General features: G+C 45.5%; 1 protein-coding gene across 1 annotated transcript; it reads right to left on the bottom strand.

Annotated features, from left to right (window-relative positions):
* Positions 1-20,160: 20,160 nt before the first annotated feature.
* On the bottom strand, positions 20,161-23,040 carry LOC127296440 (glutamine synthetase root isozyme 1). The gene is made up of 9 exons (XM_051326512.2): positions 22,877-23,040; positions 22,616-22,655; positions 22,414-22,517; positions 22,266-22,314; positions 21,661-21,767; positions 21,155-21,371; positions 20,990-21,064; positions 20,646-20,897; positions 20,161-20,555 (listed from the first exon to the last, which is right to left on the bottom strand). The coding sequence occupies exons 1-9, from the start codon at positions 22,948-22,950 to the stop codon at positions 20,409-20,411; spliced, it is 1,065 nt and encodes a 354-aa protein (XP_051182472.1). The 5' UTR covers positions 22,951-23,040; the 3' UTR covers positions 20,161-20,408.
* Between the last annotated feature and the right edge of the window lie 1,091 nt (positions 23,041-24,131).

The raw sequence follows: 24,131 nt of genomic DNA, 5'->3' as shown, positions 1-24,131 counted from the left end.
TCACACAACTTAGTGTTCTCAGGAGTATTCATTTTAACAATAATAAAAATAAGTAAAGCAAACCGAATTAAGTAAAGTAAAACAAGTAACTGATTTTTTTGTGTTTTTGATATAAAGAAAGCAAACAAGACAAAAAATAAAATAAAGCAAGACAATAAACAAAGTAAAGAGATTGGGTGTGAGAGACTCCCCTTGCAGCGTGTCTTGATCTCCCCGGCAACGGCGCCAGAAAAGTAGCTGCTGACGTGCGACATGGATTGCAACGGCACCAGAAAGTAGCTTCTTGTGACGGTAAAGCACACGTCCGTTGGGAACCCCAAGAGGAAGGTGTGATGCGTACAACAGCAAGTTTTCCCTCAGTAAGAAACCAAAGTTTATCGAACCAGTAGGAGATGAAGGCCACGTGAAGGTTGTTGGTGAAGGAGTGTAGTGCGGTGCAACACCAGTGATTCCAGCGCCAACGTGGAACCTGCACAACACAATCAAGATACTTTGCCCCAACTTAACAGTGAGGTTGTCAATCTCACCGGCTTGCTGTAAACAAAGGATTAAACGTATGGTGTGGAGAATAATGTTTGCTTGCAAACAACAACAGAGAACAATGATTGCAGTAGGTTGTATTTCAGATGTAAAAGAATGGACCGGGATCCACAGTTCACTAGTGGTGTCTCTCCAATAAGATAAATAACATGTTGGGTGAACAAATTACAGTTGGGCAATTGATAAATAGAGAGGGCATAACAATGCACATACATATCATGATGACTACTATGAGATTTACTTAGGGCATTACGACAAAGAACATAGACCGCTATCCAGCATGCATCTATGCCTAAAAAGTCCACCTTCGGGTTAGCATCCGCACCCCTTCCAGTATTAAGTTGCAAACAACAGATAATTGCATTAAGTATTGTGCGTAATGTAAACAATACAAATATCCTTAGACAAAGCATTGATGTTTTATCCCTAGTGGCAACATCACATCCACAACCTTAGAACTTTCTGTCACTGTCCCAGATTCAATGGAGGCATGAACCCACTATCTAGCATAAATACTCCCTCTTGGAGTTACAAGTATCAACTTGGCCAGAGCCTCTACTAGCAACGGAGAGCATGCAAGATCATAAACAACACATATATGATAGATCGATAATCAACTTGACATAGTATTCCATATTCATCGGATCCCAACAAACACAACATGTAGCATTACAAATAGATGATCTTGATCATGATAAGCAGCTCACAAGATCTAAACATGATAGCACAAGAGGAGAAGACAACCATCTAGCTACTGCTATGGACCCATAGTCCAAGGATGAACTACTCACGCATCAGTCCGGAGGCGGGCATGGTGATGTAGAGCCCTCCGGTGATGATTCCCCTCTCCGGCAGGGTGCCGGAGGAGATCTTCAGAATCCCTCGAGATGGGATTGACGGCGGCGGCGTCTCAGTAACTTTTCTCGTATCGTGGCTCTTGGTACTAGGGTTTTCGCGACGGAAGGATTATATAGGCGAAGGGGCAGAGTCGGGGGACGCCCGAGGGGCCCACCCCATATGGCGGCGCGGCCAGGGGTGGGGCCGCGCCCCCTATGGTGTGGCCGCCTCGTGGCCCCTCTTCATCTCCTCTTCGGTGTTCTGGAAGACTCCGTGGAAAATAAGACCGTGGGCTTTTGTTTCGTCCAATTCCGAGAATATTTCCTGTGTAGGATTTCTAAAACCAAAAACAGCAGAAAACAGGAACTGGCGCTTTGGCATCTTGTTAATAGGTTAGTGCCGGAAAATGCATAAAAATGATATAAAGTGTATATAAAACATGTGAGTATTGTCATAAAACTAGCATGGAACATAAGAAATTATAGATACGTTTGAGACGTATCACGCCCCATCCTCCAACTCGATGCATAGAATCAAGATCGCAAGGCGACTCGCCCTCCTCGGGTTTTCCACGCCAACGCCGCCCCTCTGTTGCGGCAAGGAATTGCGCTGTTGTGGGCCTGTGGCAGACTGCCGCACCTCCACAGCCTGTCGTGACACCTGCGCCTCCGCAACTTCCTCCTGGTTGGCGCCCGAGTCCCATTTATCGTGGCCGGAACCCAACGTATCGGCCCCGCAACCTCGCCCTATCATCGCCTCGCCATCCACCTCTACTGCTCCGGCGCTCCTGGCTCCCTCGGCGTGGCAACCACAACACGACCCCTAGACTGATCTTGTGCATGCCTGGCCCATGCCATGGTTGGCCCCTCTCCTTACGGCGCTCCTCCTGCATACACGGGCACCTGGAGTCCTAGCCTTCGCCCCGCCACCGGCTCCCCTGGTCTCCTTTGCCCCAGGCCACCGGCACACGTCTACACTGCCATTCCTACACCACCTCCTCATGGCGCACCAGGGCCTCCGTTCTCCTACACCAACATGATAGCTCCCTACGCGTACGGACCTCCTCCCTACATGCATGCACCCAGGACCTCCGCTCCTCCTCAGCAGCCGGCCTGGGATCAAGCCGCATTCATCGCCGCCATGGACAACTTCACCCTAAACCACGCAGGTACGGATTGGATTTTCGATTCTGGTGCATCCTCGCATATGTATTCAAATACGATTTTTCTATCAACTTGGTTTCCCTCTTCTTTTTCTACAATCACCATTCGTGATGGTTCCACCATTTCTGTCTCTTTCCCCGCCACTCCTACATATCCTCTCCCTATGCCAATTTTCTTTTACGCAATATTCTTGTTTTTCCTTCCTAATCAAAAAGCTTATATCTGTTCGGCAATTTACCAAGTTATTCTGGCTTTTGACCCTTTTGGTTTATCTGTGAAGGATCTTAAAACGGGGAGGTTCTAGCCCGATACAATAGCACTGGCTATCTTTATCCACTTCACGACGGACCTACATACACCCCCCGCGCCATGCTTGCATCCATTGATCTATGGCATCGTCGTCTCGGCCACCCCAACAACACTACACTGTCATTTCTACTTCAAGAGTTTTGTATCCCTAGTTCTAGTGCCTATCATGATTCCTCTCTCTGTAATGCCTGCCCATGTGGCAAACATGTTCGATTACCTTTTGGCACATCTTCTACTTATAGTACTTTTCCATTTGAATTGGTACATTGTGATATATGGACCTCTCCAGTTCCTAGAGTTTGGGTTATAAATATTATCTTGTTATTTTGGATGACTACTCCAATTATATTTGGACTTTTGCTCTACGTGCAAAATCTGATGTACACTCCATTTTTCTTAATTTTTCACAGTATATTCTCACGCACTTTGGTTTGCCTATTCACTTTATTCAATGCGACAACGGCCGTGAATTTGACACTCTAAAAACCACAACTTCTTTCTCTCTCACGGTATTCTTCTTCGTTTTTCCTGTCCATATACGTCTTCACAAAATAGCAAAGCAGAAAACTCTCTTTGCTCAATCAATGACATCCTTCGCACATTGCTTATCCAAGTTGTTCTCGTTTTTGGGCAGAAGCCCTTCACACCGCCACCCTCCTTCTCAATATTAGACCCACCAAAACATGTCCTCTCTATAGGCCTTTTCAATCCCTTTTTCTATCTCACCCCGAATATCTTTTTCCACGTGTTTTTGGTTGCCTTTGTTTTCCCAACATTGCCTCTACTTCTTCTCACAAGCTAGAACCACGGTCTTTACCCTGCATTCATCTTGGCCTCTCTCATGATCATAAAGGATATCGTTGTTTTGATCCATCCTTGATAACCCACAAGTATAGGGGTTCGCGTGTAGCCTTTTCGATAAGTAAGAGTGTCGAACCCAACGAGGAGTTAAAGGTAGGATAAACATTCTCTCAAGTTCTATCAACCACTGATACAACTCTACGCACACTAAGTATTTGCAATATCTAGGAAATAAAACTAGAGCGATAACGGGTATGAGAGGTGACTTTGCAGAACAATAAAATACACGGAATAAATGTTAGTGCTGCAGCAATAAAACAAACTAAACTAACAGTACCATGAGTGTGGAAAGACGGTGGTAATAGTGGTGGCTTTGTCCAAGATCAATTAGTGAAGATCTTGGGTTCAATGTCTTCGATGCAGCTTTCTATGTAGGAGAGGCTAAATATACATGCTCTCCCTCCGGGATTACAAGTACTATATGATTGGCGTGCTAGCAAACATCCATAAATACTGGCAAGCATTAAGGTTTCCCCAACCATAGCCTTAAGTAAATGGTCCTCTTACTCCCATACATGCAACTATCCGGTTCGCGTCCTTAGGTTTCTGTCACTCCGGCAGAACTTCCCCCTTCTAGTATACAAGTACTACCAACCCTATGGTGCTTGATCCATGCGCGCACAAATATAATGGGCACCAAGAACGGTAACATATCAACATACAACTCTAATGAACCAAAGAGAAACAACCAATCAATCAAAGAACAAATAAACTATGGCAACATGACATAGATCATAGGATTATAACTTATAGCATCAAACACCATGTTTACATAGGGCGGTACAGAGGTTTATGAGAGGATAGACCACTGAATACAATGAGGAGTTGGTGATGGAGATGGCGGTGAAGACGTTGGAGGGCTCAGCGAGGAGCGCCGGGAGGCGGAGGCGTGGGCGGCGACGGCGGCGGCGCGGGGGACTCCTTCCCCGCCACCGGCATCATGGGGGAGCGCCGCCCCTTAGCCTTCTTCTTCCTTGAGTTGGTGCTGGTGTTTATGAGTGTTCCCCCTCCTTGGCTGCTGCCAAGGAGGAGGATTTTCGTGACAATGCTTGGGGACCTCCAAAAATAGGGTTTCCCATCAATATATAGTGTTGGAGATGCAATCTAGGCCATGGGATGGATGCCCCTTTGATCCAAGTGCTTTTGGGCACATCTAGAACCTTCCTAGGACTCCCCTATGACTTTCATGAGCCTCACAACTCGTGGCTGGGCCGAAATATCCAGGTATGGAAAGAGTTTGTGTCAAATACGTCACCAACTTTCGGAGTCCCGAGACTGCACGAACCTCCGCAGTAATTCTGCTCTGCCGGATGCATCCTTTATCCGTTCTGGACGAATAAGATGTCCAAATTGTTCGGTTTGAAATTCTTTACAACTTTGTAGTTTAGGACTTTTCCATTGGACGTCGTTTTGATGGATTTTCGAAGCGATCTTTGAAAAGTGTTCAGCAGGGACAGATTCCGGGAAATTCCAGATTTCACCATAACAAGCTATTTCCTTCCATATTTGCCTATTTCCTGCACAACAAAGTTGAAACCAAGAACTTGTGCACTTTTGCAACTATTAATAGGTTAGTCCCTTAAAACATATAGTAATTGGTGTAAAACAAGCATGGAACATCAAAAATTATAGATACTTTTGCGACGTATCAATCCTCTGGTCGTGTTCTTGTCTCTCGCCATGTCATTTTTGACGAAAATATTTTTCCATATGCTGCCATCAAGACTACACCCATCTCTACTGATAAACCAACATCCAAAATTTCTCCCATTATAACTCCTACCATCACCTCTACCGCGACAGAACCTTGCGTTGTCGAGAGCTCGTGGCAGCGCGCCACGCCCCATTTTCCTGCCGCGATAGACACCGCACCCGCCTTCTCTCCTTCCGCGGCATCACAATCTCCCGACGCGCGCGGCAGCCTGACGCGCCCCCTTCTCCTGCCATGATAGCCATCCCTGCCGCGAATGATCCCACACTGGGTTCTTCCCCATCATCAACCACCTCCTCTCCCTCTACCACACCATCCCTTCCACCTCATGTTGTACCCATCCTACCTCCTACAAACGATCATGGCATGTGCACCCGTGGTAAACGCGGATTTCTTCTTCCAAATAAACGTAGCAATCTCACGGCTACATCAACAGTTTCTCCCATCCCTACTTCATACAAATGTCCTCTTGTTGACCAGCTCTGGCTTTCCGCTATGTGTGATGAATCTAATGCTCTACAACAAAATAATACCTAGACTCTCGTTCCCAAAACCCCTGGTGTTAATATAATCTCTGGCAAATTGGTTTTTCGCCATAAATTTCATGTTGACGGTACTCTCGCTCGGTACAAAGCTTGCTGGGTATGTCGTGGTTTTTCTCAACTACAGGGTGTTGATTTTGATGAGACTTTTTTCATGTAGTTAAACACAGTAAGTTGTTCTTAGTCTTGATGTTTCTTCTTCTTGGCCAATTCACCAACTTGATGTCAAAAAAAAATCTTCATGTCACTCTCAATGAAACTGTCTACTGTCAGCAACCTTCTGGTTTTGAGCATCCCTCTTCGCTTGATCTTGTTTGCCTTCTTAACAAATTTCTCTATGGGCTCAAACAAGCTCCTCGTGCTTGGTTTATACGTTTTGACACCTTTATTCAAACCATTGGCTTCATTCCCACTAAATCTAATTCCTCCCTTTTATTTTTTAATCTGTTGCTCATGCTTTCTACCTTCTTCTTTACGTTGATGATATTATTTTTACTGTTCTTCTGATTCCTTTCTACAACATATCATCTCCTCTCTTAATCGTGAATTTTCAATGACTGATCTTGGCCCCCTACATCACTTCCTCGGCATTAGTGTTTCTCGCACAAAATCTACTTTTTTTATTTCCCAACGCCAGTATCTTTTAGATTTGCTCCATCATTCTTTCTCAACCCTCCCGTACCCCGGCTGATATTGGTGCCAAATTGTCGGCTGATGGTGATCCTGTTCCAGACCCTACACTCTATTGTAGCATCACTAGTTCTCTCCAATATGCCACTCTAACTCGTCATGACATCTCATATTCTGTTCAACAAGCATGTCTCTTTATGCATGATCCTCTGAAAGGATCGTATGCCGCACCTAGAGGGGGGGGTGAATAGGTGCTAACCAATTTTTAGTTCTTTTTCAATTTAGGCTTGACACAAGAGGTAAATTCTCTAGATATGCAACTAAGTGAATTTACCTATATGACAAGGCTAACAACTAAGCAAGATATATCTAAGCAATATAGAGATAGAATAGGATAGAGGTAACCGAGAGTGGAGCACGCGATGACACGGAGATGATTCCCGTAGTTCCCTTCCTTTGCAAGAAGGTACGTCTACGTTTGGAGGAGTGTGGTTGCTACGAAAGCCAAACCAACAGCCACGAAGGCTTCACTCAGATCTCCGGTGAGCAACGCCACGAAGGCCTAGCCCACTTCCACTAAGGGATTTCCTCGAGGCGGAAACCGGGCCTTTACAAGGTTCTTGGGGCACACATCCACAACCAAATTGGAGGCTCCCAAATCTGTTACAACACAACAATCAACAACAATACATCAACACAAATCAACTAGGGAACCAAATAGGAACACTAGCATGAGATCCCTCAAACAAGAGAGGGGGAAATGAAGAACGCTTCGGTGAGGATGTAGATCGGTGTCTTCTCCTTCGAATCCCCAAAGATCAAGAGCTTTGGTTGGAGGAGGAAGGAGATCTTGCAAATCTTGTGTTCTTGAGGTGGCTCTAATGGTGGTGAAGCTTGGCAGATTTTTCTTGCAATGATTGAGCAACTTGTCCCTTTGGAGAAGAAAGCTATTTATATGGGTGGAGCTTTTAGATCTGACCGTTGGGGACGAATTCCACTTACACCGGAAGTTCCGGCCAGGACGGCCGGAAGTTTCGGCTTCCACCGGAAGTATCGGCCATGCGGGCCGGAACTTCCGCCCTTGATAAAATTCCTGCAAAGCAAAAAGAAGGGGCGGAACTTGGGCGGAACTTCCGGTGGCCGGAAGTTCCGGCCAAGTTCCGGCCAAGTTCCGGAAACTTGCGAAAACCTTACTGGACTATACTGAGCCACAAACACGGAATTCCGGAACTTGCCCGGAAGTTGGGCGGAAGTTCCGCTGACCGGAACTTTCGGCCAGCTCCACCGGAACTTCCGGTCCTGAAGAGAAAAACTGAGCACAGACGTCGCTGAGAAGCTTCTGCTGAAAAAGTCAGGCCGGAACTTCCGCCAGATACAGAAAACCTGCAGAACTTCAGAACAGCTAAACCAATACACCGATCCAACATAATTTTTGATGGCTTGTACCTATCTACATCAACACACATAAAAATATACATAGTGTTGACGTCAAACACACAAAACCCAAGAGGGCGGGAAATGTTCTTTCAATCTCCCCCTTTTTGGTGTTTGATGACAACACAAGTATTTGCAAGGAATAGATAATGTAAACAACAATGTCAGAGATATAGAGGAGCTCCCCCTAGATATGAGCAATGGTACATAAGAAGCTCCCCCTATATCTTGCATCCGTCTTCCAAGGGTTAGCAATACAACATAGTGATAAGCAAATGGATAATAAGATCATGCACACATAGATAACCAAGGAAGACTCACATACGGAGTTTACCATACACAAATAAGGTTCCAAGCACATAGATAGAGTTTACAAACCAAATAGCTAAGACATAGTTCGACACCATAAAGATAACTAGAATCACAAGCAATAAAAACCAAAGCCAACACGAGCTTGTGACTCCCCCATGCAAATACCCACGAAGATCAACCTAACAAGGTCTCACTCTCCCCCTTTGGCACCAAAGCACCAAAAAGGAAAAGGAGAATCTACGCGCCCCAAGGGTCGGCGTTAGCCCAGCCGGGAGGGAGGTTCGATGAAGCGCCGGGATAGGGAGGAGTGTGAGGAGGAGACTCGATCTCAAGGCCATCCGGAGGAAGAGGGACACCATAACGAGAGACCCACTCAGCTTCCGGAGTGACATCCTCCTCGGATCCGGGGGAGACACTTCCACCTCAAGTGCCCTCATGATGCTCTTCTGACGAACCCTTGACTTCTTGGCTTCAACATGCTGCTGATACTGACGTTGGTTGACTGCAGAGGTGAGGCAAAAGATCTGTCTCATGCGGCGTGCTATCTTGGAAGCCCAACTAGGTGGCTTCTCATCCATGGGGTTAACATCTTCAAGAGGAGAGTTGTGGCGCTTGGCCCTCAATGACTTCACTTCATGGGATGTGAGAGTGAGTGGAATGGATTGAACGAGTCTAGCCTGACAAGTATCCATCCAAGTGTCCTCAATGAGCTTCATAATGTACGGAGCAAAGGCGGGAAGCTTCTTCTCCATCACACATGACCACATCTCATGATAGATGTAGTCCATCACATCAATCTTCTCACCGGTGCCCTTCTTAGCAAAAGAGTTTGCCATTTGATCCACTTCATAAAGATGTATCTCATCAAGGTTGCCACCCTTTGGTCCAATGGTTTCCCGGTAGACTCTAAGCATAATATCCCAAGTAGGGAGAAGATCCGCACTCTTGCCCGGTATACCCCAACCGGGGATGTAGAGGTTCTCCAAGACTTCCCTTGTTTGAGCCCATGAGCTATCATGGCACCTCCAACCATTTGCATTCACACCCGGGTAGCGAGGATATCCAAGGGCGGCTCCAAACTTTGCCAAGTTAGACTCAAGGAGCCTCTCATGAGTCATCCACCGAAATGTTCTTGCTTCATCTTGCTCAAAGTGGACGGTGGCATAGAATTGTTGAATCAACCCAACATCATAGTCCTTGTTGAGCTCCATAATGGGATAGAGCCCAAACTCTCCACACATGGCATAGGCTTCTTCAAAGTACTTATTAGCGGCCATCTTCCCGGTGTCAATAGCATGTTGAGGGGCTACCCCCTTCTTGAATGGAATGTAGATCTCATAGAATATCTCCTCTTGGGACTTGTTGTGGAACCGCTTATCCCCAACCCTATTGTTCCGAGGGGTGAGGTAAGGGTTCATGTCACGGAGCTCCTTGAACTCATTATATTGCATGCCCTTCACGGATATATGTATGTTCTTCCCACGAACAGCCGGTGACTTGAGCCTCTGAGCAGCTGCAGCTTGCTGGCGAGCGGTGAGCTTGGATGGTCGGATTTGCTCAAGTTCTTCCTCAACCTCATCCACATGATCCTTGCCTCTCTTCTTGGAACCACCTGATAACGGAATCAAAATGATAGGAATGATGAAAGAGAACACATAAGCAAGGAGGCCAAACACCAGAGCATGCACAGGATATTGGGTAACAGCAGAAAAAATCGCCAGGCCGGAAGTTCCGGTGAGAACCGGCGGAAGTTCCGCCCCGGGCGGAAGTTCCGGCGTGAAGGGCCGGAACTTCCGGCTGTTCGAAAACAGCGGCAGTTTCTCACCAGATCTGAGGCAATGGCTAAGAGAACCGCATTACCACGACATCCTAAGCACGATCTAGTAGAGGAAAGGCATCTAGAGGATTTCTACCATAGCTTTGCCTAGAGTATGCCCTATATTTCATCTAGTGAGGTCTACCCACACATAGAGAGGGAGAGGGCACAAACCGGGGGAGCCATGGAGGAGAAGAGGGAGAGGATGCCGATCCACGGAGACGATCCGGCGGGGAGCGCCGGAGGAGGGAGATCCGGCCGGAGGAGCAGCAGCCGTCACAGGGGAGGAGCACCACCAAATAGATCTTGGAAAGGGGAAAAGTGAGGAAGATGGAACTGCTCACCCGTTCGGCCCAGTTATATAGTGGCCACTTAAGGCCGGAAGTTCCGCTCGTTGGAGCCGGAACTTCCGGTCTCTCAGGAACCACCCAGGCTGGACACGAACAGGGCTGAACTGGCGAAAGGGATGCCGGCCGGAAGTACCGGTCGAAACGACCGGAACTTCCGGTGGAACAGGAAACTATGCCCAAAAACAGGATTTTGACACGAACAAGGTGCACTAGGAGAAGATGAAGGATATGTCTTAGATGAGATAGGCTTAGGACAGATACGCCAAACTGTGAGATGGTACATGATCACTCATTTTTGCAAATAAATCAAATGAAGGCCAAAAATGAGTGATTTCCCATAAACAAGGAGATGTCAATAAAATCCAATGAAGATCCAAACAACTCCAACTCTTCACGAAGAAGAGTGCGATGGCCTAGGCCACCATATATGAGTGTTATGATATGGCACCGCGAAGATATATCTTGGGTCCAAACCAATACTCATCATTTAAGCTCACATATCAACATATGATATAACGAGAATGAAATCTTTAATGTTGGCATTATGGGGGGAGGGATAGCTCAATAATTTAAACCGCACTCCCCCTATCTCCATGCCCACATCTAAACCAAATAAAGTTTTGAGACGAAGGTGTGTTTGCAAGATGATCAAGCTATACTCCTTGAATCGATGATATTTAGCTCATTCCTCAAATAAGTGAACCTTGCTTCATCAAGAGGCTTCGTGAATATATCGGCAAGTTGATCTTTGGTAGGAACATAGATGAGTTCAATATCACCACGGGCAACATGATCCCTAATGAAATGGTTCCGGATCTCAATATGCTTCGTTCTTGAATGTTGCACCGGATTATAGGCAATCTTGATAGCACTTTCATTGTCACATAATAGAGGCACTTTGTCACAAATGACACCGTATTCCTTTAAAGTTTGCCTCGTCCATAACAATTGAGTGCATCCACTTGCGGCGGCAACATATTCGGCTTCGGCGGTGGAGAGAGATATACAATTTTGCTTCTTAGATGACCAACACACCAAGGACCTACCAAGAAATTGGCAAGCCCCAGAGGTTGATTTCCTATCATCCTTGTCTCCCGCCCAATTCGCATCGGTGTACCCATTGAGAATAAAACTTGAGCCTTTGGGGTACCAAATACCATATCTTGGGGTATCAACCAAATATCGAAAGATTCTCTTGAGAGCTATCATGTGGCTCTCCTTAGGAGAAGCTTGATACCTTGCACACACACCAACACTCAACACTATGTACGGTCTAGATGCACAAAGGTAAAGAAAGGATCCAATCATGGAGTGATATACCTTTTGATCCACCTCTTTACCATTGGGATCAAGTGCAAGATGACATTTGGTAACCATAGGAGTGGCAACACCCTTCATCTCGGTCATCTTGAACCTCTTGAGCATGTCTTGGAGATATTTTGCTTGGTTGATGAAGGTTCCTCCTCTCAATTGCTTGATCTCAAAACCAAGGAAGAACTTCATCTCTCCCATCATAGACATCTTAAACCTATCGGTCATAAGCTTTGAGAATTCATCATTGAAAGCTTTGTTAGTAGAGCCAAAGATAATATCATCAACATATAATTGGCAAACGAAAAGCTCCCCATTGACCCTCTTAGTAAAAAGAGTGGGATCGATTAGCCCAACATCAAACCCATGGTCTACCAATAATTCCTTAAGGTGCTCATACCAAGCTCTAGGAGCTTGTTTGAGACCATAAAGAGCTTTATCGAGCTTGTAGACATGGTTAGGGAAGTTGAGATCCTCGAAACCCGGGGGTTGCTTAACATAAACCTCTTCATGCAAAGGACCATTAAGAAATGCACTTTTCACATCCATTTGTTGTAACTTAAAGTTATGATGTGATGCATAAGCAAGAAGGATACGGATGGACTCAAGGCGAGCCACGGGAGCATAGGTTTCTCCAAAGTCAATTCCCTCAACTTGAGAGAACCCTTGAGCTACCAATCTTGCCTTGCTCCTCACAACATTGCCAAACTCATCTTGCTTGTTCTTGAATATCCATTTAGTGCCAATAACATTGCGGCACTCCTTTGGCTTCTCTACTAAGGTCCACACTTTGTTGCGCTTGAAGTTGTTGAGTTCTTCATGCATAGCTTCCATCCAATCCGAATCTTCAAGGGCTACAAATACTTTCTTGGGTTCCACTAAGGAGATATAAGCATGATGGTTGCTAAAATTAGCCAATTGCCTTCTTGTGGAAACCTTTGCCCTTATATCACCAAGAACCTTATCATGAGTGTGATCACGAAGCTCAAGGTTCCTATCTCTTCTTGCTGAGCAGCCAGGGCCTCGATCTCCTCCTTGGTTCTTCTTGGCCTTGGAGGTATCACTTGATCAACTTGATCTTTTGGGTCCCCGTCTTGACCTTCAACTTGAGCAACTACAATTTCTTGTGAGTGCTCAACATCATGTGCTTGATCTTGGACATCATTTGGTGCGGAGCAAATATCGAATGGATACTCGTCGGAACCATCATGAATTCTTGGTTGATCTTGACCTTGATCTTGTCCTTGATCTTGTCCTTGATCTTGTCCTTGATCTTGCACACTAGAGGGAGGGTTTTGTTCTTGTTCTTGGGTTGGTGCATCATTTGCTTCACTTGATGGGGTTTGTTGATGTTGAGAAGATGAGGGCTCCACCGTGGTAGAGCATAGTCCTTCCCGAGACGCCACACCGTGTCCCTCAACGGGGCGGAAAAATCCCACACCCATTCTTACTATGGCATCTTGAGGTATTTCATCACCTGCACAAACATCAACTTGCCCCACTTGGGAGCCATCATTTTCTTCGAACCTCACACTACAAGATTCAATGATAATCCCGGAGGCTTTATCAAAGATTCTATAAGTGTGAGACTCGGCACCGTAACCAACAAATATACCCTCCAAAGCTTTAGGAGCGAATTTAGATAAACGAACTCCTTTGATTTTGTAGAAACACTTACACCCGAACACCTTGAAGTATGAGATATTAGGCTTGTTCCCGGTGAGTATTTCATATGGAGTCTTGTTCAAGCCCTTGCGGAGATAGAGCCGGTTGGAGGAGTGACAAGCGGTGGAGATGGCTTCGGCCCAAAAGTTATAGCGGGATTTATACTCCGCCATCATAGACCTTGCCATATCCATAAGAGTCCGGTTCTTCCTCTCCGCAACACCATTTTGTTGAGGGGTGTAAGCAGCGGAATATTGATGACGAATCCCCTCATCACTAAGAAAATCATTGAGTGTGTAGTTCTTGAACTCGGAGCCGTTGTCACTTCTTATTGCCATAATGAGGAGGTTGTGTTGGCGTTGCACCTCGGTAGCAAAGTCAATGAATATTTGTTGAGTCTCATCTTTCGTCTTGAGAAAGTAGACCCAAGTGTATCTTGAGTAGTCATCGACAATCACCAAGCAATGTTTCTTCGCACCAAGGCTTGCATGAGTAACGGGACCAAAGAGATCCACATGAAGGAGCTCCAAGATCCTCTTGGAAGAGATGATGGTCTTGCTTGGATGCGGAGAGTCATGCATTTTGCCTTCAACACAAGCCCTACAAACACGATCTTTGGCAAAAGACACATTTTCCATTAGTCCCACAATATGGTTCCCCTTGTGAAGACTTTGCAAAGTTCTCATGTTGACATGGGCTAGGCGGCGATGCCACAACCAACCCACGTCCGCCTTTCCGAATAGGCACATCGCACTTGACGTGGTGGTCCCCGAAAAGTCCACCACATACAAGTTGTGTTCGCGATACCCAACGAATGCGACTTTTAGAGTCTTGCTCCACAAGAGGACCACAATATCTTTATCAATAAAGACGGCGAAACCCATCTTGCCAAGGGCGGAAACGGAAAGCAAATTGTAACCAAGGGTTTTGACAAGCATGACATCCACAAGAGTAATGTTGTGTGCAACCACAACCTTGCCAAAACCCAATACCTCGGATGTAGAATTATCGCCAAAGGAGACGGTGATATTATTTATATTGGGCCTCAACTCCTTGACGAGGTTCTTGCCGCCGGTCATATGACTTGTACATCCACTATCAAGTACCCATTTTGAACCTCCGGCGGCATAGTCCTACATGAGATCAATTCTTGGATTTAGGTACCCATTTTTCAATGGGTCCTCTTTTGTTAGCAACAAGGGTCTTTGGAACCCAAATAGACCAAGCAACATAACCATCATAAGGACCAACATATTTAGCATAGACATCACCATAATAATCTTTAAAGAGAACATAGTGAGGGTTATCTATTCCCGCACCATCATCATTAATGGTGTTGCCCTTTCGGGTTTCACAATTAGCTTTCTCATGTGCGGGCTTGGTCTTTTTCTTGTTTGCCTTTTTAGCCTTGGTATTAAAACCAAGTCCCTCCTTCCCATTGTTTGACCTTTGCTTACTCAAAAGATCATCCAAGGAAAGTTTACTTTGGGGAGAGGAGGCCTTAGCAAGTTCATCTTTCAACCTAGCATTTTCCTCAATAAAATTTGCATGATCACATGAAGGAGTAGAGGTACTAGGTATGTCATATGAAGCAAGCCTAATTTGAAGTTGCTCATAAGACTCGGAGAGGAGAGAGTATTCACTCTTCAAGGCTTTGTGAGCCTTGTCTAGTTCATCTAGATCCTTCACAAGTTTCTCATGATCAACACCAAATTTGGCCTTTTCCTTTATAAGCACTTTAGTCTTAGCTCTAGCAAGATCTCTAGCTTTAGTGAGCTTGTTAATTTTATCTTAAGGATCTTCAAGAGTTTCTAGCCTCTCCTCAAGGGAAGCTATAGTTTCTTGACATTCCTCAAGAGCATTTTTAAGAGCATGGATTTCAAGAGAGTCTTCTCTCTCAATTTGACCCTTTTTCTCAAGAATATCACTTTGTTGAGCTAAACGAACCATGAGATTTGAAACATGCTTTTTAGTGTTACCTTGTAGGTTGAGAATGAAATCATCAAACTCTAGCATTTCTTGTTTCACTTTTAGACTAGCATCATCAACCCCTAGATCACTAGATATGTTAGGCATAGAGGGGTTAGGGGATGATACCTCGGAGGATTTAGCCATGAGGCAACTTTCTTCCTCCACATGAATGACCTCATTGGGGAATTCACTTGGTGATGAAGAGCTAGTGGAGAGGGAGGCAAGAGCGACCAATCCATTAGAGGTTGCATCTTCTTCATCATCAACATCATCATCTCCGGAGGTGTACTCTTCTTGAGTTGATAGCACAATAGATGTGTCCAAGGAGGACCTTGCCATGAAGCAATGTGCATTCTTGATATGAGGAGTCTCATTGGGAGAGTCAAAGAGAGATGAAGAGGGAATGTTGGTGGTGACAATGGCGGCCAATTCCTTTGAGCTTTCTTCATCTTCCTCACTACTAGAGCTTCCCACTTCATCGGAAGAATATTCTTCCCTTGTTACAAGCACAACTCTTGAGGGCCTCTTGCCCTTCTTGGTCTTGTTGTTGTAGAATTTCTTGTTGGGGGCTTTTGGATATTTGCCCTTTGTGTCTTTGCTCTTGTCCTTGGGAATGAGCCTCCCATTATGAAGCTCTCTATTCTCATAGGGGCATTCGGCAATGAAGTGGCGCTTGTCATCACAATTGTAGCATGATCTTGTCTTTGGACCAAAGCTAGTGAACCCACTTTTGTTGTTTCTCTTGATGTTGTCTTCCTTGGCCTTGGATGGATCAACCCAAAAGGACTTTGCATGGAAGGCCATGTGATCATGGTAGTGGCATTGCAAATCTTCCAGATAGGACATACTCCAAGATGCCCTATAGGATTCTTGAGGAATCACTTCTTCAACGGAGTTGACCGCCAAGGCAAGGTTGGAACCTTTTGACATCCCAAGTGCTCGATTGCGAGAATCATGAGAGGTTTGCTCAAGCACCTTGAGAGCTTGCATCTCGTGCACGGCTTGTTGAGAGGTGAGGAAGGCATAGCATTCTCTTCCGACAAGAGTCTTGACATCAATAGGCTCAAATGGCATCATGCACTCAATGTACTTTTCCTTGATCCAAGAGTCATTAATATGAGTGGCTCCAACATTCCGGAAGGAGTCGGCAACGGTGAGAAGTCTTCATACATGTCTTCATGATCTTCATCCGGTAGCCTCATGAATCCTTCGGCTTTATTCCGAAGAGCATTATACTTGTTCCTTCTTGTGCTCTCACTTCCAATGCAACTCGCGGTCAAAGCATCCCAAGCTTCCTTGGCGGTGGTGTAGTTCCGAACACGATGCAATTCCTTTGTCCCCACACTAGTTTGAATCATGTGCAAGGCGGTGTTGTTGAGTTGACTATCAACCGCTTCTCTTCTAGTCAACTTGTCGGGGTTGAATGGCTTGAAGCCTTCCAAGATTATTCTCCAAAGTTCATTGGAGGCACTGCAAACATGAGAGCGGAACTCAAATTGCCAAGTATCGAAATTATCAATAGAAAACTTAGGTGGATCGCCCCGAATGTTCAAATGGGGATGGGGAACCGGTATATCGGGAGATAGAAAAGGTGGAGGTACTCGATTGTAGCTCTCACCCCCACTAGTTCCCCTAGGAGATGTAATGGGAGATTTGATAGTGTTTAAGTTATCACCTTCCACGGGTTTGGTAGATGAGGGTAATTCCGAAGCATTTCCCTCATCTAACGCACCCGTGTCCTTTACCTCTACACTAGGAGCCTTGGGAAGGGCCGGAGTCAAAAGCTCGGCAATCATCTTTTTCATGCTTTCCATTTGGGCTTCCATGGAGGACTTCAACGAATTGAAGTCTTCCATGGAGACCGTCTTGGCGGTCCCTTCCGAGGACTCCTCGTTCGGCATACTCTTAGGCGGTTAAGCCCGAAATAAGAGCCGAGGCTCTGATACCAATTGAAAGGATCGTATGCCGCACCTAGAGGGGGGGGTGAATAGGTGCTAACCAATTTTTAGTTCTTTTTCAATTTAGGCTTGACACAAGAGGTAAATTCTCTAGATATGCAACTAAGTGAATTTACCTATATGACAAGGCTAACAACTAAGCAAGATATATCTAAGCAATATAGAGATAGAATAGGATAGAGGTAACCGAGAGTGGAGCACGCGATGACACGGAGATGATTCCCGTAGTTCCCTTTCTTTGCAAGAAGGTACGTCTACGTTTGGAGGAGTGTGGTTGCTACGAAAGCCAAACCAACAGCCACGAAGGCTTCACTCAGATCTCCGGTGAGCAACGCCACGAAGGCCTAGCCCACTTCCACTAAGGGATTTCCTCGAGGCGGAAACCGGGCCTTTACAAGGTTCTTGGGGCACACATCCACAACCAAATTGGAGGCTCCCAAATCTGTTACAACACAACAATCAACAACAATACATCAACACAAATCAACTAGGGAACCAAATAGGAACACTAGCATGAGATCCCTCAAACAAGAGAGGGGGAAATGAAGAACGCTTCGGTGAGGATGTAGATCGGTGTCTTCTCCTTCGAATCCCCAATGATCAAGAGCTTTGGTTGGGGGAGGAAGGAGATCTTGCAAATCTTGTGTTCTTGAGGTGGCTCTAATGGTGGTGAAGCTTGGCAGATTTTTCTTGCAATGATTGAGCAACTTGTCCCTTTGGAGAAGAAAGCTATTTATATGGGTGGAGCTTTCAGATCTGACCGTTGGGGACGAATTCCACTTACACCGGAAGTTCCGGCCAGGACGGTCGGAAGTTCCGGCTTCCACCGGAAGTACCGGCCATGCGGGCCAGAACTTCCGCCCTTGATAAAATTCCTGCAAAGCAAAAAGAAGGGGCGGAACTTGGGCGGAACTTCCGGTGGCCGGAAGTTCCGGCCAAGTTCCGGCCAAGTTCCGGAAACTTGCGAAAACCTTACTGGACTATACTGAGCCACAAACACGGAATTCCGGAACTTGCCCGGAAGTTGGGCGGAAGTTCCGCTGACCGGAACTTCCGGCCAGCTCCACCGGAACTTCCGGTCCTGAAGAGAAAACCTGAGCACAGACGTCGCTGAGAAGCTTCTGCTGAAAAAGTCAGGCCGGAACTTCCGCCAGATTAGGCCGGAACTTCCGCCAGATACAGAAAACCTGCAGAACTTCAGAACAGCTAAACCAATACACCGATCCAACATAATTTTTGATGGCTTGTACCTGTCTACATCAACACACATAAAAATATACATAGTGTTGACGTCAAACACACAAAACCCAAGAGGGCGGGAAATGTTCTTTCATCCTCGCACACCTCATCTCTCTCATGTCAAACGCATTCTTCGGTATCCCAAAGGCTCGACCATGGTCTTCTTCTTAATTCATCCTCTCCAACAAGCTTGACACTGTGCAGGTTGTCCAGATACTCGACGATCTACATCTGGCTATATTGTGTTTATTTGGGTGATAATCTTGTTTCTTAGTCCTCTAAAAGGCAGGTCACAGTTTCACGGTCCTCTGCTAAAGCTGAATATCGCTCTGTTGCTTATTCTGCGGCGGAGGCAGTATAGCTACGGCAACTCCTTGTTGAGCTCCATCGATCAATTGAGCATGCAACCATCGTATATTGTGATAATATTTCAGCAGTCTATATGGCTTCAAATCTAGTTCAGCATCGGCTCACTAAACACATTGAGATTGATATCCACTTTGTTCGTGAGGAAGTGGCTCTTGGAGAAGTCCGTGTTCTTCATGTTTCAATAAGTGCACAGTTTCCTGATATTTCCACCAAGGGGCTCCCGACTGCGTCCTTCAACAATATACGCTCCAGTTTCAACATCGTTTCACCAGAGGTTGACACTACGGGGGGATATTAGAGTATATACCGGTTTAGTAGTTTGAGTTGTAATCTATCTCTATTATCCTTGTTCTCCAAGGCTTGTACTCTATATAAACAGCCCATTGAGGCAACAATCTATACAAGTAATATTCTCCAATTATCACTAAGTAACATTTCTATTGTATATGCTACCTTTATTCCAAGTTCCAAATACCCTACAAAGATTGGATTACTACTATTAAGATTCTTTTAGCGAGGCGGCGGTGAAAAGAAAAAGAACCGATTAGCTAAATGGATTTAATCTATCATCCCAAAGATCATGGTGGTTTTGGCACTTAAGACCTTTTAAGTTAAGAATATTTTCTCCTTAGTAAATAATTTTTCAAGCTTCTCACGGAGGAAACCCTCATGAAAAGTATGTAGGATCAAATCCCAAAGATCACGGTGGTTTTGGCACTTAAGACCTTCAAGTTAAGAATATTTCCTCATTAGTAAATAATTTTTCAAGCTTCGTAGGAGGAAACCCTCATTCTCCAAGGTTTACTGGAAAACAAGAGGCTCGCATCTTTAACAGGTCTAATGACAATGAAGAAATATTAATTTCTCTCTGGAACATGTATCATCAAGGATATCTTGGAGATCAGGTTTTGTGAGGATAACGCCTAGGAAATACCACCCTAGGAGACCAATATCCATCTCAACACCATATTGCACGTCACAAAAGCGATGCTACCGTTGAGGTGATGCAAACCTCCCCATCTAATGTGGCATTTGGACGGGGTTCGCCTTGCAGCATGCAATGTCGGGTGTTTTCAATGATCCAATTTGTTTGCGTCAGTGTGACATGGCAAAAGAGAGTGGAGAGCGTGGACACATGTGGAGATTCTGAACAGAAACACAAATGGTTCCGTAAATTCATTTATCAGAATGCGGAAACATAGCATTATTCAGAGTACACTGACGGAAGGCGCACCCCCAAAAAACAGACAGGACTGCTAAAGAAGACAAGGAATGGAACTTTGACAATTTGCAGAAATTAACCATCACCACCACCCTCGATCGAGAGAGTCGAGGATGTAACAATCATCGTTGCCGAATGTAGATATAGCCGTATAGGTTGTGTGTGTGTTCAGAGGAGGAGCGTTGTCTCAGCGATCATGGAGGTGACGACGTAGGGGTCCATGTTGGAGGCGGGCCTGCGGTCCTCGAAGTAGCCCTTGCCCTCCTTCTCGGTGTCGCGGCCCACGCGGATGGACGCGCCGCGGTTCGCGACGCCCTGCAAGTCAGTCAACCCAAATTGTTAGTTAGCATCACGTCAGGTCACGAGAGCACGATCGACATGCCACACTGGCACTTGGCTACATACCCATTTGAAGGTGTTGATGTCGGCGGTCTCGTGGTGTCCGGTGAGGCGGCGCTCGTTGCCCTCGCCATAGGCGGCGATGTGCTCTGGGTGCCTCTTGCCGAGCTTCTCGATGGCCTTCTTGATCACCTCGAACCCACCGGCCTCCCTCATGGACTTGGTGCTGTAGTTGGTGTGCGCGCCGGCGCCGTTCCAGTCGCCGGGGATCGGCTTCGGGTCCAGGGACAGCACCACTCCGGCAACCTCAGTGATCCTCTGTTATCAATCAGCATAAAATCAGAGTCTGTCAGTCAGTTGCAACGATTCTCCGGATCAGTACACTGGAATATATTCGCACGAGCACGGACCTCGAGGATGTAGCGGGCCACCCACAACTGGTCGGAGGCGGCGATCCCGACGGACGGGCCAACTTGGAACTCCCACTGTCACAAAGCAGAATCAGGTTCAGAATTGGCGGCACACGCAAGTGTCTCTTTTTGAGAAGGGAGTTGCTGCGAGCGGATGTGTAGTACCTGGCCGGGCATGACCTCCCCGTTAATGCCGCTGATGTTGATCCCGGCGTAGAGGCAGGCCTTGTAGTGAGCGTCAACGATGTCACGGCCGAACGCCTTGTCCGCACCGGCGGCGCAGTAGTAGGGGCCCTGAGGACCAGGGTAGCCACCAATGGGCCAGCCAAGGGGCCAGTTCACGTCCTTCTGAAGGAGGGTGTACTCCTGCTCGATACCGTACCTGTTTTTGGATTCAGACATAAGCGTGCTGTGTGTGCTATCATAAAACAGATAAGGCAGGAAAGTGGATATAAAGGTGCCAAATGCTCTGTGATCACTTTCCTGGTAGCTTTTCTTTCCCAGGAACTGAATTTTTAATATTTATACTTTTAATGTGATGCAAAGTACAGTGTCTGGTAGTAATCTCCTCCTTTAGAATTTTATGTTGTATATTTGAAACAAAACATGACCGAAACAACACTACAGGAAAAGGAAAGGATAACTTGAACTCTGGATAGAAGTATTCTTACCATGTCACCTCAGCTGCGACCTTAGGGTTGTCGAAGATCTTGGCGGCGTTGTTCCTCTTGTTGGTGGGGATTGGCACACCTTGTGGTGTGTAGCAGTCGCACATAACCTGCAAGGATTATTGAATAGATAATTTAGTGCCAAATACAGTGGTAACATCAGTTCTGCATTGGGTGAAGCTTTTTATTATTTATTTAAGCAAATATATATGAGTTGTGCTAGTGGACCTATTTTTTTTCAAATAGCACCAATCAGCACTAAGAAGTTGAATTTCTCTGAACTGAAAGTTATGGGCAACTACTAGTCGGGCAACTTGTGACTTTTGAGGTTTGTATACAACAGGACACACACTGTTGTTTTGTCCACCATATCAAAGATTCAGACTTAGAAAAATAAGATCCTGATACTTAGTAAAACCGTAAAAGGGGTCTACGTTACATAAGATTTTACCCAGGTTAAAAGTTGCAAAAATATAGAATTGTATTTTTTTTTTCGAAGTACATGCTGTGTCCTTTCCTGTCCTCTTCACTCTTCCTACTTTAGGCCATGCCATGGTGCATAACAAGTTCGGTGTGAAACATGGAAGATGAAAGGCAGAGGAGCTTACAAGGATGTGGTCACCCCTCCTGAATGGGTCCTTGAAGATGGCTTGTGGGCTTTAGAGTCAAATAGGTAGAATAGCATGTAAGTAAACATGAGAAGATAGTAAAAAGTAAATAAAACCATTTGAAGCGGTGAGGAAATCGAGATCATACTAAAGGATGACTTCGCTGTCCTCTCCGGGAGCCTGGCCGGTGCTGGAGCCGTCGTAGTTCCACTTGGGCAGCTGGCTCGCGTCGGTGATGGGGCCGTTCACCGTCTGCTCAGATCGAAAAAAAATCAGTCGGATGGTGAGAAATCGTTGCACCGGCCGGTATCTCATGAGATTTTTTCTGAAGTGTAGATCAAAGTACTCACCCTTGCTTTGCTCCTGATGTCAACACCAGTTCCTCCAACCCTGAACAGAGAGAAACAAAGAATTAGAGGTGATAATTGATCACGCAGATTAAACTCGATAGAAAAACATTGAGAATTAGGCTTGCAGCAGAATCAAAGATCGTGTATGTAGAATGTAAGTAGTGTAATTTCGCATGAGAGTGTGATCCATAATCTTTGGTAGGATCTTTCTTTTTCTCTGTCAAGATCAGGAGCAGATGGAAAGCAGAGGAGGATGCTAACCATAGGTACTCGACGATGATCTTGTCGGTGGTGGAGCTGAGGTCGAGGTTAATGAGGTCGGCGAGGCTGGCCATTGCTAATCGCAAAGGAGAGATGGGATGACAATGGGGAAGACGATGGGATGAGGTGTGCAGCTCGAGAAGCAGGGGATGAGGAAAAAGCCGGGGGACGCGACCGTATTTATAGCAAGGAGTTGCCTACGGTGGCAAGTTTCTTTTCGCAACCGCTGATAATCTGATATGATTTGTTTTTTCAGTTGTATTGACATTTTGAAAAAGATACTCTTATCTCTCTCTTTTTATGAAGGAGAGGATACAGTACCGCCTGTATGGCAAGAACCTCAATTCTTGGCTCTGGTGGAACCAACCCACCCAGGTTCAAGTTCTAGACTTGACGTGGGTGTTTGCATTTACCTGGATTTATTTCAGGATTTAACCGGCGCTATGCTTTCAGTGGTAGGTGACGTGCCCGTCAACAGCGAGGCGTCAGTGGTGACTTGGTCAACCTCAAGATATGCCGGCTCAGTCCCTCGGAGGTGCTCATAGGGGTGTTTGTACGTGCGTGTCTGTGAGCGTCTGCGTTGTATTGTGTTCTCAAAAAAAAAAAAATCATCTCAACTTGAGAGGGGGCTATACGTATCGAAGCCCTAGTTGTAAGTTGATTGAGCAGCTCGCAAATATCTTAGGTTTAGAGAGTGTGTTAGAACATATTACATAAATCAATCTGGTCACTAGTTAGAAACGTGTCGCGGCAACCTGACTTGTAGAATATATGTTCTGTCAGGGACTAACAAATGCGTAGTGGAAACATGTTGTGAAGTGCCTCGAAAAGAGTTGAGTTGCTCAGAGGTAAAGCTCACAACATTGAGGAGTGGTGTTTTTGAACATGGGAGCATATACTTCCTATATTTTAAAATGCATCTTAGACACATTTTGAATTTTAATAAATTTGAAACAAAAATTTCGCACTTACATCTTCACGTGCTATGTGCTCGCAAAGTTGTTTCATAAAAAAACAACTTATCATGTGACGTGTGTGAAAAAGCAAAAATCAGTGCAAAAAATAATGCTTTTCACAAGATAAATTTTCTCTTTTTTACATAGACCACTAAATATATTGGTTTTTCGTGAAACTTGACGAACTCACATATATCATAGAGATGTACATGTAGATTTTTTTGTCAAATTTTTTCGACACTTTGAAATATGATTTTTTGGTAGAGGGAGCATACGCACCCGGGAGCCGAATTGAATTT

The sequence above is a fragment of the Lolium perenne genome, chromosome 4 (genome assembly GCF_019359855.2).
Source record: "Lolium perenne isolate Kyuss_39 chromosome 4, Kyuss_2.0, whole genome shotgun sequence".
NCBI lineage: Eukaryota > Viridiplantae > Streptophyta > Magnoliopsida > Poales > Poaceae > Lolium > Lolium perenne.
The sequence above is the reverse complement of the archived record's forward strand: the minus strand, read 5'-3'. Positions and strand labels throughout refer to the sequence as shown.